Source organism: Polyergus mexicanus, unplaced genomic scaffold (assembly GCF_030449975.1).
Source record: "Polyergus mexicanus isolate NDT 795.1 unplaced genomic scaffold, iyPolMexi1.0 SCAF_17, whole genome shotgun sequence".
In the NCBI taxonomy this organism is placed as follows: domain Eukaryota; kingdom Metazoa; phylum Arthropoda; class Insecta; order Hymenoptera; family Formicidae; genus Polyergus; species Polyergus mexicanus.
Window position 1 is genome coordinate 4,800,045 of NW_027223337.1, and position 17,204 is coordinate 4,817,248.

Below are 17,204 nucleotides of genomic sequence, written 5' to 3' on the forward strand. Positions count from 1 at the left end.
TGGACAGTAAAAAGGATGTCTATGATTGAATTGCCATATTGGTGAAAAATTTTTTCGGATATTAATAAATTTAATTTTATCGCGTGTGAAAAAAAAATATTCCCTCGGATGATCACCCGAGGTTCAAACGTGATCTTCTCGCCATTCAAAAAAAAAAAAAAAAAAAAAAATCACTTCCAATTCGAAATCGACTGCCTCGCCGTACCCGCAAGTGAGCAGCTTCATCTGACACGTGGACTTGTAAACATTTCCGTCGCTTCCGCAAACCGGTCCGTCGAGCGGCGCGTAGTCGCACGAGACCGGACAGTTCTCCCTGTGGGCCGAAATATTGTTGCACGGCCCGAGGTGAGACAGCTCGATCCCGACCCGGCAGATCTCCACCCTCAGCATGCACTTGTTCAGGTAGGTACGCCCATCGGTGCCGCACACGGGATCTTGATCGCCCGGACAGCGGTGCTCGCACTTGCTACCGGATGACCTCAGGCAAGCCGTCTTGTCCGTGATCACGGTAATGCCTAAATGAGCGACACGGCAACGGCAAAATAATGAGATACGTAGATAGATTTCACGCAGTCATCAAGCGCGAAACGAAATCTTCGTATATATATATATATATATATATTGTATATACGATATGTGAATACATTCGTATGTAGAGAATTATTCTCGTTCGTCTACGAAGGAACAAATCACCCGGCGCTCTAACGCATAAATAGTTTCGACGCTCTAGGAGACCGCGATTCGTTTTGGACAAGGACGTATAATTTATCGCCGTCATCCATTTTACGAAAGAAACGGATCCTCGTTAACATTGACCGTTGCTATCGCGGTGTAGAAAAGGGAATAACGACACGAATGTACTCTTTATCATGACTATCCGCGCTCCGAAGCACGGCAATATCGCATAAGATCGGCGAATGAAGGTCGCGTTACTTCCGTGATTGTAATTGAAAATCGCAGCGCCGGTTATACATACACTGAGAGATCTATTTTGTTGCATGAAATAAAATCTGTTTGAATCAACTAAATCTCTTATTTGGATATGGGCAAACAAATCCTTTAATTAATACAACAAAATTTAGTTGGAAAATTTGGTAATACTAACACACAAATTTGGTTCAGTGAACAAAATTATTAATTGTATAAAATCAAATTTTTGATTGTTTTTTATTTTAATTTTGTTCACTGAATCACATTTGTGTGTTAGTATTACCAAATTTTCCAACTGCAGTTACATTTGCTTTATATCCGTATTCATAGTCCGTCCTTGAGGAATAAGGATTCCTTGTTCCTCGTTCCACGTTTCATAAACTTTCCTTAACCGAACAAGGAATCTTATTGGCTCCCTTATCTCAAGGAAGGTCACGAGCTTTCTTGAGAAGTGATGCGACCTTTTTAGCAGACGATACGCAGAATATAACCAAATATAACCTCCAAAAGTTAGTTTCGTTACATTTCAATCTGTGGTTTTGTGGTTATTTGTGTCGCGCTCTCAAACTGAAAGTGTATAAAGGAAAAAGGGATAATGGACAATGAATTTTTAAATGATTCTGACGATGGATTTGAAGACGAAAATCCAGAGAATCGGATTCTGTGGCGGATTCCGAAAAGATACATTCGCGATTGGGAAAATCCCGTGGAATTTTTTGAAGATACGAAAAAGTTTTCATATGTATTATATGAAATTAGTCGCAGGCAGCATAAAACGGTGCTGCCTCCAGTCGGTCACTAAAAATCCCTAAAATATTCCTTTCTTCTGAAAGGGAGACTCGAGATCCATCTATGAAACAAGGTGGCCTTGCAGATTCAAGGAATCCTTCATGGAGGCTTCCTCCGTCCTTAAAATAAGGAAGGACTATGAATACGGGTATTAGTTACATCAACCAAAGTTTATCCATATTCAACAAGAAATTTACTTGACAGTTGTCTCTTGTGATACGACAAGAAAAAGATATATAGATTATATTCTCCATCTTTTCAATTCTCTCGTCGTTAACGAGAGACTGATCAGTATTTGCCGGACAGATGAATCCGCCATGATCGAAGATGCACTGCGTACCGCACATCACACTATGCTGCATAACAATTGACTGCGCAGTGACACATGAACGCGCAAAATAGCTTATGATATTCGACTAAACGATTTAGTTCAAGCAACAAATACAATTATTTAGAACGCGATGAGATGGATGAGTTTGTTATCGCAACAATAAAATTTTATTCGGATAAACAACTCCATGCAAAGAAAATTGTTTGTTAGTGTAACATTTAACTTCTTTCCCAGTAACATAATTTTTATTAAATAAAACCAAATTACATGTTCAGTCAACAAAATGGTTCAACCAAATAATTTTGTTTTATTTAACGAAATGGGTCTCTCAGGGTGCCTCTCGATAAACCGCTACTGATGGATTCGCGCGCTATTCTTTTACGGTCGGGGGCTAATATACAAAACGGGATAACGAAATCATACGGAGTTGATATATGTCTCCACGTGAGTCTCTCGGAAAAAAGAAAAGAAGAAGGAGAGATCGTAATCTCGCGACGAGCGAACCGATGCACACGTATACAGTGTTACGGTGCGTGGTGTACTGTAATAATAATAATTATTGTAATTAAAAGCACCTCTTACCTTTTCCGCACATCTTCTTCCGCATTTCACACTGCGACGCGTATATGACACCATCGCTGCCGCAAACGGGTTCGCCGCTCGGTGGACATACTCTGGGACACGCACCGAATGCGTAATCTGCGTGAAAAATTAATGATTTAAATAATAAATACACATTAACGATAATTGTGTAAATACGCGATAATCGATAATCAATTATCGTAATGATGTCGTATTCTTACAATCATGGAATACGCGTGTTTACTATTCCTTCAATAAATTGAATATTCTCTCATTTATTATAAATAGATGCGTTCGATTGGTCCGAGTACTGTTAGAAAAGTGAAGTTTAAGCGTCAACGGTACTCTGGTTAAAAGAGAAAGAAAGAGGTGTAATAACGTTTACTGTTAGTCGCTTCGTTTTGTTACGAGCACCCATTATTGTAATGACATAATTGCAATAATAGTACTTGCGCATATGTATATATAACGCACGATATAGGTGAAGGAAGTAAAATTAGCGGCAAAAAAAAGAAAAGAAATACCTACCTAAGAGAGTGGAGGAAGTGAGTCATATGGGCGCGCGCGTTTTTTAAACGAAGTACGGAATTATAACCGGAGTTATCTCTTGTACCGGGATCTCTTTCAACGAAACCATCGCTCAAATATCCCAGGATATTGCTGTCCATTGAATGTAGGAAGTCGATTAAATAATTAAATGCTCGCAAAAAAGGAAGATGCGCGCGCCCGGCCCGGCGTATCGCGGAAATGTTTAACACGCGATAAGATAGATCTGTGATAGGGAATCACGCGGCGAGCTAATCACGACATGAGGTTTATGAAATGCATTACGCATTTACGATGCGATATATATTCTTATTGTTAGACCAGGTTATATCAAACACGATCACTCGAAGATTGTTTATATCGCGCGTGTATACGTTTATGCGACGCGATACTTGCGGGCGAAAATACTTTCCGATCGGGAGGTTTTACAGCCAGATATACAGGGTGTAACAGAGCGTCCGTATCGGCTGTTTTTTTGAGGAAACAACGCATTTTCGTGAAAAATGTTTCATGCAAAAGTTGCAGAGCACTAAGTGGCGCATTATATAATAATATTAATATGACCTTGAATAGCATCGTCAAGGTCATATAAAAATCACATTGTATTTTTTAAACGAAACCCCCTATTTTTCATTACATATTCTTGCAGCTTACCTCGAGAGTTTTCCAAAACACTATAATAAAGTATTTTTTCATCGAGTACTTTTTGAGTTATTTTATATTTTAATCTGACATATTTTGATATCAAAAATAAAATATTCAGTTTTCGATAATCTTATCGTAATACATTTATATACAGAATAATGGGGCAAATCAATTAGTGCAAAAAAAAAAAAAAAAAAAAAAAAAAAAAACAAATAATTGTTTAAAAAAATACATTGTAAATAATTTTCTTAAAAACAATTATTTTTTTATACTAATTGATTTGCCTCGTATAATCGCTCGGAAATTGTCGAAAGCCGGGATATTACTCGCACGATCGCGAACGGTTTACGAGAAGTAAAGGGTTGCTGCCTACACATGACTATAGGATACCTGCATCGTACCTTTCGCGATATTATAGTAAGTGATGGATGCGAAGCGGTATATTAAATCGTTAACGGGGTATTTTGCACGGACGCTGAGATACGTAGAGGCCATATTGAGGTAATACTTAAGATCGAGCAGTGTAAGAGAAAGAGAGAGGAAGAGACGGTAGGAGACGAAGTGCGCGATGTAACGTTAATTTCCCCGACGAAGGTCTCTCTCGACGTCGCTCTTTTTGGCCATGCCATAGGTTTATCCGCAAGGAGATTCTCTGTCGAAACCTTAATTACTTCCGGTTGACCGTCCGAGAATACCTGCCGTCCGTGCGGGTCCGCGAGCCGCCGCAGCCGCCGGTCTCGGTCCAGCGCGCGTCGGGTCAACAGCATACGGGATTTACGCCGCTCGTTCCATACCGGATCGTATGTAATATATAACAAATTATAAAATCGGACTGTATATACAGTTAGGGATGGCATCGGGTGTCGGAGGGCGCGGTCGCCATACGTTTCGATCGAATATCGGCGAAACGCATCGGAGAGAGGCGCGTCTTACATTATATACTCTCGTATATAACGATTATATGAGACTCTCGTCTCATCCAATCGTAGCGAGTTAATGCGAGTTATTTATTAAAGTTGCAAATTGCATCTCGTAGTCGGAGCGGCAAACTGGCAAATCCGTTTAAAAGAAACTGGCTGTATTTAAGCGCGAAAACTTAACCGGCACCTTCCCGACCGAGGGAAGCGAATGACATTTTTTCCCTTTCTTTCGATCGAGTGTAATGGTAAAAAAAAAAAAAAAAAATCTCGCTTTTTGTGAGAAATCGAGACGTTACGCAGACGAAGCAGATTTTGTCGAAGAAGCCGTAATTACGCTGATTACGATTTATCGATTAGCCGACGCCGCTTAATGACTGGCGGTCGCTGTATATTCATATTGCATATTCATTAGTCGTTTCATCAACACGCGCGATATCTAAATTGAATTGCTCGGGATTGAAGAGATTCAATCCCACTCAAAAAAAACTGAAAGTGTTAAACTGCGATCGTTTTCCCGATTGTACAGAATCTAGGGTTGCACGAGATACCAAGACTAGTTTTGGTCTTGTCTTGATCTAGTCTTGAATTTCAAGACAAAATCAAGACAAGATTTTAAATTAATTATCAAGACAATACCAAAACAAATTATCAAGATTCTTGATCTTATCGAGAAGTCTTGGTTTTTAAAAAAAGTTATCTAACTGTTCCCGATCTCTGAACGGAGATTTTAATTAATATGGAAATAGAGAGGCAAGAAAGACAAAAAGTTTTATTTATTGTTAGTAAATAAGAACATTTATAAATTTAAAAACTTTAAAAAATTTAAATTTAAACAGCCTGCGCATCATTATCATTACACACTTTAATGTGACGTAAAAATAGCGCAAATTAATTACATATATATTACTTAATTTATAAAGTTTAATTTCAATACTTACGTTTAAAAATATATCTATCGCTTTTTGTTTTTCTGACAATATTTTATTTTTCATTGCTTTTAATCCAAATAAATCTTCATATACTTTTTTATGATCTTCCTCCAAATGTTTTTTTAATCCAGTAGTGTTACTATTTTTCATTTTTATTTCTTTAGTCACATTTTCTTTTTGACATAATAAACTTACGCCGATTTCTTCATTGTTTCTTGTTTCACACTTAAAATAAGTTTTCTATGCGCATTGTTTAACTGCACTTACTTCCGAACTTTCATTATCACTTTCGGAAATGTTTGCATGTTCAGCGGAAGAACTTGGTTTAGTTTTTAGACTGCGTCTGCACAATCGAGACGTGAGCATACGCAGTAAAGAACAAACGAAAATCGTGCTCGGCGCTTCGGATAACAGAAGAAATCAGATATACCAGGTATATAAATATGAAACCGGAATTTGCCCATAGCTGGCCCTAGCTATCAATGTAGTTACCGTCAACCCTCGTCATTGGCGCCATTTTCTTGTTTTGACATCTGATAAAGATTTTCAACTCACAACAATACAAGTTTCATACAACAGCATAGTTTTTAATAGCGTTGAACATGTCGAATTTTGTGCCTGGAAACTACGATTTGCGGACAGCATTGATTTTCTGTTACCATTTGAAGAAAACTGCTGCAGAATCGCATCGAATGCTTGTCGAAGCTTACGGTGAGCATGCTTTTGGTAAATTACAGTGTTTTGAGTGGTTTAAAAAATTCAAAAGTGGCGATTTTGACGTGAGAAACGAAGAACGTGGAAAACCACCGAAAAAGTTTGAAGACAGCGAATTGCAAACATTGTTGGATGAGGATGACGCTCAAACGCAACAACAACTCGATTTGAATCAAGCTTTGCGTGAAAAACGACTAGAATATCAAAAAAGGCAACACAAAGTGATTTTGCTTCATGATAATGCACCATCACACACAGCAAAACCGGTCAAGGAAACGATTGAGGCGTTTAGTTGGGAAATACTTTCGCATGCGGCTTACTCATCAGACTTGGCTCCATCCGATTACTACTTATTTGCATCGATGGGATACGCACTTGCTGAGCAGCACTTCACTTCTTACGAAAATGTACGAAAATGGCTCGATGACTGGTTTGCCTCAAAGGAGCAACAGTTTTTTTGGCATGGCATCCACAAATTGTCAGAGAGATGGGAAAAATGTATAGCTAGCAATGGGCAATACTTGGAATAAAATATTTTTTATCATTTTCATACAATAAACGTGTATTTTCTATACAAAAATTCCGGTTTCATATTTATATACCTGGTACTTACTATTTTCTGTTTTTTATCAAGCTGACAAATAATTTAGTGTTAAATAAAAACTGTTAATAAAACTCAAGGCAAGACAAGATCTTTGATACAAAAATCCTCTCAAGACCAAGACAAGATTAAAATTTTCAAGACCAATACAATATTTTTGCGAATATTGTCTTGTCTTGGGTCTCGTGCAACCCTAACAGAATCTATCGCACCTCGCTGGCCTATAACCCGCTCTACATATCGATCATTCGTCTTTTTAATTACGTCGCTCTGAATGTACCGCGCTTACCTCCCTTCATCATTTCCGCCATATATGAACGGGATAATAATCGAAAAGGAGCGGACTCTGGTATCGTGGGGTATTTCGCACGCCTAATGAACTTAAAATGACGTTACGTTCCTCGCGTACTCCTCACGCGAAACGATAATTGCCTGTGAAAATCGCCTGTGATTTTCATAGGCGATTAAATTTTTCATTATTTACCTCTTTTCCCTGCGATAATTGTTACGGGAAAGGGCAAAGTTTCGCGAGGAAAAATGGGTTAAATTGAAAAAGATTGGATTACTTAACCATCAAGAAGAATTATATTGGAGATAATTAATTAATTTCAACTAGCGACTATAACCAAGTATAAATAAATTATACAAACTATAAATTGCATTTTATCATTCGTTTCGTTGACGTTATTATATTTGCACATCAGTTTAATATGCTAATTGATCGCTGTAGCGGTACGCTCTTGTAGATAAGATTACAAAAATAGATTAATACGCGGGGATCATTTTAATTAATTAGCGGATCATTTTATAAAATGCTCTCTTCTTAACGCACGGTATCTTAATCAATCGGAATGAATGAAAGCTATAAGGATCTCGAACTGTTATTATTTCCCATGACACAGTACGAGAAGCATATTGAAAAATTGAAAAAAATTTGCGCATTATACAGGGTGTTCCCTATTTAAATAGCAAAACTTCAAGAGCATGTAGGGGATCGAAAAATTAAGACGAGAAGTCCTTTAGAGGTTTACTCGTTTTTGCTCCATTTTAGAGAAAATCGCAAAAATTCAATCTCTCATTGTCAGTTGCTCTCTTGAGTCGATTGACATCGAATAAAATTTCCGCTTCAAGATTCCTTACATATGTAAACACTTGATGTTATCCTTTACGGTGCCAATCAATTCAAGGGAGCAATTAAGAGACCGAATCATAGATGCAGCGCGCCAAATATCACAAGAACAATGTTTAGCTGCAATTAATGAGATCAGTGCTAGATGTAATGCTTGCATTGCTGCAAGAGGGCAACATTTTGAACAATATCTGCATTAAATAGATGATAACATAAATAAATAAGTAAAAAAAACGAAAAATTGTTTTGTTTCTTTTTTTTTGTAATTTTCTCCAAAATGGAGCAAGAACGAGCAAACATCTAAAGGACTTTCTGTCTTAGCTTTTCGATCCCCTATACGCTCCTGAAATTTTGCCATTTAAATTGGGGACACCCCGTATAACAATTCGCGTTAAATTCGCATATCGTATTTAGCAGTAAACGGCGTGATGTATTTCTTTTCCCGCTGAAAAAAATTCGATCGAGGGTCCGTTCGCGGACGATGAACAAGTGGTTATCGCGTCCCTCCCTCCCCTTCTCTCCCCTTCTCCTAGCATGATTAAATGAATCAATTATGCCAATAAGCGACGTCTGGAGTAAGCGGCGATCGGTAATTGGCGAACAATGCAGATCGAATTATACGACCGCAGAAACTGCGGGTCGCGCGCGTGCATGCACGCGGTACGCGATGCACAATGAATGCGCCCGGGTAGGGTAGGAAAAGGAGAGAGGCGGAGGGGAAGGAGGATGAGGATGAGGATGAGGAAGCGGTAAGGGACGAGAGAGAGGAAGGCGTATGCGGGTCGGTGAACCGTGGCAAGGATGCGGCGGCGATCGTCGCGGTGTTGGATGCTGCTCTTTGGATTTTTGTCCTCGAAACGAGAGCCCGAAGTAGGAACGGGTAGACGAGGACGCGGGTTAGAATCTCTCGCGAGATCGATAAAGATGGCTGAAATAAAGATCGGTTTAACGAACCGGAACGGTTTCACGATATACGAATATGCCGCGGCTACGGTACATTTCTTGATCGATTTCATTAAGCGATACGCGGTATTACTTTCCTTCCCCCCCCCCCCTCCCTACTACTCCTTCTCTCTTTATCGTTTAATTGTCTTTCTCGTCCAATCTCTTTTCACTTGGAATAAGGATCGAGGAAAATCGGTTGTCTCGCGCGCGCATGATGGATGAACCTCGGTGGTCGCGTCGCGGAAACCAGAAATAGAAGTGAGACTCGGCAAGACCTGGACGAACCATCACGCCGGTTTGCTGGTAATTGATGGTGGAACGATCGCGCATATTACGCGGCTCGTGCCGGAGTTATGTGTAGTATGTTTAGCCTCCTCTCTCACGATTCTCTCCTCGCTCGAGAATCCCTCGTACCTAACGAATGCTCGTTAAGACGCGTGACAAATTAGAGGAAGCACTTGTTGTGCCTCTTGGCAAACCGAACAGCCGCGGCTAAATAGATTTTAGCATTTTTTCAACGACGCACTCTCTTACAAGGCACCAGGCGTGCCCCGCGACCGTGTACCGTTATCCCGCAGGGATAAACCCGGCGAGGCCATTTCGAGAGGAAGTTAAATCCGTCGGTTGGAGAAATCAACTTTCGCCGCATCGAGTCGTCGAGGCTTTACGATTATTAAACAACCGACGTGACAAGATAATCGTTTGGTTAAACGTTCCCTGCCGACGACGACGGCAACGTGGATCGCGTAGTCGAAATTATCGCTATGCTATCTTGTTAAGTAATTCTTAACGTTGCGCTGTCCACTCGGGAGGCGCGTTAGCTTGCAATCTCTGTTACTGCGCGATGCGAGAAAGTTCCTTGCGGCGCAATGGATCGCTTCTTTGCGGTTACTTTATACATGCGCGGGGAGTAAAACGGGCTTGGTATAAATTATTCAATTGCTCGCGACGGTATCGTTGTTGAATACGATACGAAACGCTGATACGTACAAGCTTTTCACATGCTATTACATTGATTGATGATGTTGTTTCTCGAATGTCGAATTGCAGTATCTATACAAAACGCCCATAAATCCGTCAAAATCAACTAGAAAACGCACGAAACATTTTCTTTTTCGTTTCCGCGCGAGAAACGCGCGCGAATATATCCGGAGAGATTATTGTCTTTCCATTATTTTGCAATGCACTGAGAGACCCATTTTGTTGAATGAAATAAAATTTGTTTGAAACAACTAAATCTCTTGTTTGTATATGGGCAAACAAATCCTTTAGTTAATACAACAAAAAAATTTAGTTGGAAAATTTGATAATACTAACACACAAATTTGGTTCAGTGAACAAATTTATTAATTGTGTAAAATCAAATTTTTAATTGTTTTCTTATTTTAATTTCGTTCACTGAATCACATCTGTGTGTTAGAATTACCAAATTTTCCAACTGCAGTTACATTTGCTTTGGTTACATCAACCAAAGTTTATCCATATTCAACAAGAAATTTACTTGACAGTTGTCTCTTGTGATACGATAAGAAAAAGATATATAGATTATATTCTCCATCTTTTCAATTCTCTCGTCGTTAACGAGAGACTGATCAGTATTTGCCGGACAGATGAATCCGCCATGATTGAAGGTGCACTGCAGACTGCACATCACACTACACTGCATAACAATTGACTGCGCAATGACACATGAATGCGCAAAATAGCTTATGATATTCAACTAAACGATTTAGTTCAAGTATAACAAATACTAATTTCATATAATACATATGAAAACTTTTTCGTATCTTCAAAAAATTCCACGGGATTTTCCCAATCGCGAATGTATCTTTTCGGAATCCGCCACAGAATTCGATTCGCTGGATTTTCGTCTTCAAATCCATCGTCAGAATCATTAAAAAATCCATTGTCCATTATCCCTTTTTCCTTTATACACTTTCAGTTTGAGAGCGCGACAACAAATAACCACAAAACCACAAATGTAACGAAACTAACTTTTGGAGGTTATATATATATATATATATATATATATATATATATATATATATATATATATATATTTGGTTATATTCTGCGTATCGTCTGCTAAAAAGGTTGCATCATTCCTCAAGGAAGCTCGTGACCTTCCTTGAGATAAGGGAGCCAATAAGATTCCTTGTTCGGTCAAGGAAAGTTTATGAAACGTGGAACGAGGAACAAGGAATCCTTATTCCTCAAGGACGGACTATGAATACGGATATTAGTTCAAGTAACAAATATACAATTATTTAGAACGCGATGAGATGGATGAGTTTGTTATCGCAACAATAAAATTTTATTCGGATAAACAACTCCATGGAAACAAAATAGTTAGTGTAACATTTAACTTCTTTCCAGTAAAATAATTTTTATTAAATAAAACCAAATTACATGTTCAGTCAACAAAATGGTTCAATCAAATAATTTTGTTTTATTTAACGAAATGAGTCTCTCATCGGTGTGCCTGCTTTTTACATTAATTTTTTTAAAATTTAAAAATCTATTCTATTAATATTTAAAATATTTTACATAAATAAAACGCCATTTTTCAGCATCATATATCAATTGCCATATCAGTTTCTTACTTTATTTACGGACTTTATTTACAGACTCTCGCGACGATAAAACAATCTTAATCGATCGTGCGGTGATTCGATGATGCTCACGATAGTATATCAGTTATACTATAACCGGTTTACGATAATATCAGTTACGATAATGTGTGCGGATTCAGTTGCACATAAATATTCGCGCGAAAAGCGTGCAAACGGCAATTTCTCGTTAATGTAGACATTATATAGTCTCATAATATATAAACAACTGTGTCACAAATAAATCTCGATATTGATACTCGGACATTTATATCGTTCCAGTTTACATTTTACTAACGAAATTTCGTAGTACGTTCTCGCACATATGTAAATAATACAAAATTAAAAATCCGTCATCTAACAATAAGTATAAAGTGTTAATTTAAAAATCAACGCTGCAGATCGACCGTAGAAAGTAGATGTACTTGAAAAATAATATATAATTTTTTTTTTTATATTATAGAGCTATTTTAATAAAATTCTGTCTATGATAAATATAAAATTACAGACTTACTCCGTATTTTTCGGTTATTATAACTTATTACTCTCTCGTATATAATTCTGCTTAAAAAATCCGTGCACTCTCATCTATCACTTAATTGGAACTTTTGTTAGTGAACAGACCACCTGCATCTCTCTTTCTCTCTCTCTCTCTCTCCGATATATTGACGTTTGCACGATCGATCTGGAGATGCGACTTATTGTTGAAGTCGCATCATCGCAACTTCCGTTTATGATCCCGATACCTATCGTTGGTTGTGTCTTGGCGTAATTATGCGTCCTCGAAACGCAATTCGATAACGTCCGTTCTGTGCGAGGACGTCCTGTAAATCGTTTGAAGTCGATAGCGTGAAAATCGCAGCGAGTTTGCGCTCTCGCACGGCAAGCACATTGGATCGAACCCAATCATCTCGACCGGGTCCTGTTGGGTTTCTTTATCGCCGCGAAACGATCTCATCTTCCTCATAGCATTGCCCCGTAACACATCCGTACGGTGTGTTGCATTAACGAGACCTCGACCTCGTCTCCTCGCACGGGTTACGATGTAATTATATTTCGACGAAATTATATTATTGTACTTCCGAGAGACTCGAAAATAAAACATAGCTGCACTCGGCATTTATGTAACGATGAAGTGTACAAATGTGTAAATTTTTATTTTTAATTTAAATAATTTTGAATTATAAATCTCGTACTCTTGAGATTCGTTGGATAAAATATTCCGAGTGGAAAAGTTTCTGGGAAAAACTGGCCAGTGCCTAAAAATCACCCAGTTTTTCTAATCAAAATTTTTCTGCCATTTACTTGTCAATAATTAAGTAATAATATTTTTTTCAAAATTTCATGGCCAGATATTAGCTATAACATGATTTTTTTTTTCTACACAAATGGCGCTTCAAAAATGTAATATTTGTATTAAAAAAGTAGGCAAATTCTAGAATATAATAATTGACTGTATGAATACTTGACAGTACGACTATGTAGAAAGTTATTTTTGAAGTTGGATTTATCGAGATGAAAATATTCCCCGTGCGATGATCCATTTTGTATAAAGTGATCGATGAAAACGCATTTCGGTATCGGTTCGCTTGCAAGATCGAGCTCTCCGACTTTTATCATTGGCATTTCTCTGGTATCTCGGCGAAACGATCTCTCAGCTTCCTCATAACTCTCGATATTGTCCCTCTCACGCGATTCGTAGAGAAACCAGCCTTTAAGGAGGTCTCAAAGCTAGATTGCTCGAAATGCCGATGGCATGCGGCAGCGCTCGAATGATTTATCGATACTTGGTCGCATATGACGAGAGCTGCCAGCTGCATCGCTTTTAGCAGAGATAGATCAAAGGCATCGATTCCTCGGTGGCTTTGAAATATACATCGAGTGTTACGATTTTGCGATAAGGATAGCGATGTTGATTCATGTACAATACGGCGAGATATCGAATCTTCGCTTGCGCGATTGGCTGAATCATTCTCGTGATATTTCTCAACTATTTCTTTTCTCCACAACTAATACTTTTATTTTATAAATTTAAATATGGCTGATTATGCGCACACATTGAGAGATCCATTTTGTCGAATGATATAAAATTTGTTTGAATCAACTAAATCTCTGGTTTGGATATGGACAAACAAATCCTTTAATTAATACAACAAAAAGTTTAGTAGGAAAATTTGGTAATACCAACACACAAATTTGTTTCAGTGAACAAAATTGTTAATTGTATAAAATTAAATTTTTGGTTGTTCTTTATTTTAATTTTGTTCACTGAATCGCATCTGTGTGCTAGTATTACCAAATTTTCCAACTGCGGTTACATTTGCTTTAGTTACATCAATCAAAGTTTATCCATATTCAACAAGAAATTTACTTGATAGTTGTCTCTTGTGATATGATAAGAAAAAGATATATAGATTGTATTCTCCATCTTTTCAATTCTCTCGTCGTTAACGAGAGACTAATCAGTATTTCCCGGACACATGAATCCGCCATGATCGAAGATGCACTGCATACTGCACATCACACTACACCTCATAACAATTGACTGCACAGTGACACATAAATGCGCAAAATAGCTTATGATATTCAACTAAATGATTTAGTTCAAGTATAATAAATACATTCCATATATAAAATACAAATTATTTAGAACGCGATGAGATGGATGAGTTTGTTATCGCAACAATCAAATTTTATTCAGATAAACAATTCCATGCAAAGAAAATAGTTTGATAGTGTAACATTTAACTTCTTTCCAGGAACATAATTTTTATTAAATAAAACCAAATTACATGTTCAGTCAACAAAATAGTTCAACCAAATAAATTCGTTTTTTTTTAACGAGATGGGTCTCTCAGTGCATATAATTATTATTTCGCAATATTATATGGTACATTTAAAAGAAACTTAAATTAGATTAAATTATATTTTTCGCACGCTTAGAAAAAATGTTCGAAATGTATAAAGAACTTTGAAAAAAACTTTGTTTTTTTATCATTTATTATAGACTTATAAATTAGATATTGTCATGAGATTAATCGTTAAATCAACGATGTGAGTCTTAATAGATTATATCACAGAATGACAATACAATTTGAAGCGAGTTAAAAGAATATCGTAGCTTTCCGACCAATAGAATTTTGAGATAGAAACGGGAGGTCACGAATACACATTGATCGGCGGCAGTACCGGTTTGCCATGATCTGTTATAACTGTATACGAGTCGCTATCGTATTTCAAAGCATGACAAAAAACTAATTAAATCACGGGACATGGCCGACTGGACACTCGCGTGCGAGGATAAAGGAACGCGCGCCCTACGCGATCCATGTATTTTCTCTCTTTCTCTATTTATCTATCTGTCTATCTATCCTTCTCGCTCTCTCTGTCGCGACGGTATTTTCTCTATTTCTACGCGATGAAAAAGGGCGTCGCATGCGGGGAATAAAAGAAGCGACAGATAAACCTTCAGCAAGGCATTCGCGTGGAAATAAAATTATTCATTGCCGTACACGATTAAACTTAACGTGACTGAATCGCACGTTCACGGGAATCATCTGCATACGTTAATCGAAAAATGATTTTGTTCGAACAAGATGCATAGATAACTATTTTGCAGACGTTAAATACGACTTGACAACCTACGCGTATATTAATTTGCTTTCGATCGAACATACGATACGGACATGTACGCCGATATTCGCGATGTTAATACTATATTCATCTTGCCGTAATAGATTCCGCAAATTTATGCGTCGCTTCTAATAATACTCCTCTGTTTAGTATATTAGAAATTGTAACGATCGAATATGATAAGTAATTTCGTAACTCATTGATTACAATCTCCGTGTTTAAAATAAAATTGGACGACGTTGACGCGTGAAATGTGCATGTTTTCCTTGCCAATTACGTCTGATATTCACGCCTCGTCGTACGACGAACAAGCACGACCTGACCAGTGTCCAAAGAAATCCTGGATTCCAGGAAAACAGATGTCAGGGTATCGCGTGGAATTCGTTACCGCTTGGTCCCCTGACAGGAGACTTGAAAATGCTAATTTACCGCGCTCTCTCCGTTGTAATTTATTTACAGCAGGTTCCTCGATTTGTACGGTGAAAAGAGAAGCCGTTTACTCGTACAAAGTTCTAAACTCAACGTTCGCTATTAGATCTATGCTCTCAAAAAACTTATGAAAAAATTACAAAAAAGAAATAGCAGCAAGTTCTGTGTCGCGCACTTCGACTCGTAAAAACGAAAAGCCCGTTAATCGGAAGCCATGAATACGCCATTTGCGTAACGAATACGATCGAACGAGAGCAAGGGCCGCCGTTAATTACGCCCGCCGTGCGCGACCCCCTTTCGTGGCGCGCGTGCTCTCGAGAGCCACTCTCGTCCCACTTACATCTGCTTTTATCCCGGCTATCCCTGTACGCAAGGGACGTACACGGAGATAGATATACGTAAAGATCGTCGAGCAGGAGAAGCGGCGTCGATATGTGTGCCATCGTGCACATAGTATATCGGCGCATACGACGATCAAGTCTTGATTTAAGCGGTCGGAGTCGTAAGTGGAGTACTGGGGCGAAAAAACTGCCTCCTCGGATCGCGAAGCGGTCTTTTTCAACACACGTGTCTACGTGCACGTGTTCGCGCGTGTATACATGTGTCCGAGCGATTCCAACCCGTTACATCGGAGAAACCTTCGACCGGTCGCTACAACGACGACGAGATGCGTCGCGCTACTTCCTTCTCTCTGTCCTTAACCAGCCACCTTTTTCTCATCGGCGAGGAAAATTGCGGCACGCACATTCGCACCTTTTTATGCGCACGATCGCCCACCGCGCAGAACGCAATGTACGTGCGTCCTGACGTCACAACTTGCGGCATCTGATTATATCACCCGGCTTGAGCGGGATGCGCGATAATTTTAATCGGTGATCGAGTATTCCACTATCGTACTAGTCGTTATGTCGTCCGAAAGCATTTTCGTGATCAATTTCTCTCGTGATCCTTCGTATATAAGGAAAATGTTTCTTTTGTATAACTGACTTTTATAAAAAAAAAAAAACGCGCGCGTGTGGAATTAATAGTATATAGTATTTACAAGCGATAAAAATCGCGAAATTAAATTATTCTATGCGCTGCGACTGCATAACTATTTATATCTAGGAATCTGGGAATCTAGGGTATTAACATTGTCAGGCAGAAATATTAAAATGTTGAGATTATATTTGAGATAAGAGATTGTAGCTGGAGATAATCCGTTTCAGCGCAGTTGAATTTCAGTACATTAGCATTTCCATAGAGTTCTACTTTCTATGAAAGTGTGACACCGCGTGACAGTTTCCAGCTTATTGTTCACCGTGCTGGTTTGTCGGTAGAATTATAATACCACAATGTGATTAATTCTGGATATTTGCAAGATAATGACGCTGCGCGCGCTTATTTTGTTGCTGCTCTTAACGCGAAACGCAAATGGGACGCTTTTTTATTCATGTGTTTTCCTGCGGAAAGTGAATCGCTTATTATGGAAT

General features: G+C 38.4%; 2 protein-coding genes across 2 annotated transcripts in view; one reads left to right on the forward strand and one right to left on the reverse strand.

Annotated features, from left to right (window-relative positions):
• Nucleotides 1-17,204, forward strand: part of LOC138940775 (apoptosis-resistant E3 ubiquitin protein ligase 1) — an 86,114-nt gene that overhangs the window by 5,801 nt on the left and 63,109 nt on the right. The gene's annotated exons all lie outside the window — the stretch shown is intronic.
• LOC138940776 (serine protease inhibitor dipetalogastin) overlaps nt 1-17,204 on the reverse strand; it is a 40,282-nt gene that overhangs the window by 5,237 nt on the left and 17,841 nt on the right. Inside the window, exons 2-3 of the mRNA XM_070309986.1 lie at nt 2,633-2,749; nt 206-515 (exon numbers count right to left, since the gene is read on the reverse strand). Coding sequence (XP_070166087.1) covers nt 206-515; nt 2,633-2,749 — 427 coding nt within the window. The remainder of the gene's footprint in view (nt 1-205; nt 516-2,632; nt 2,750-17,204) is intronic.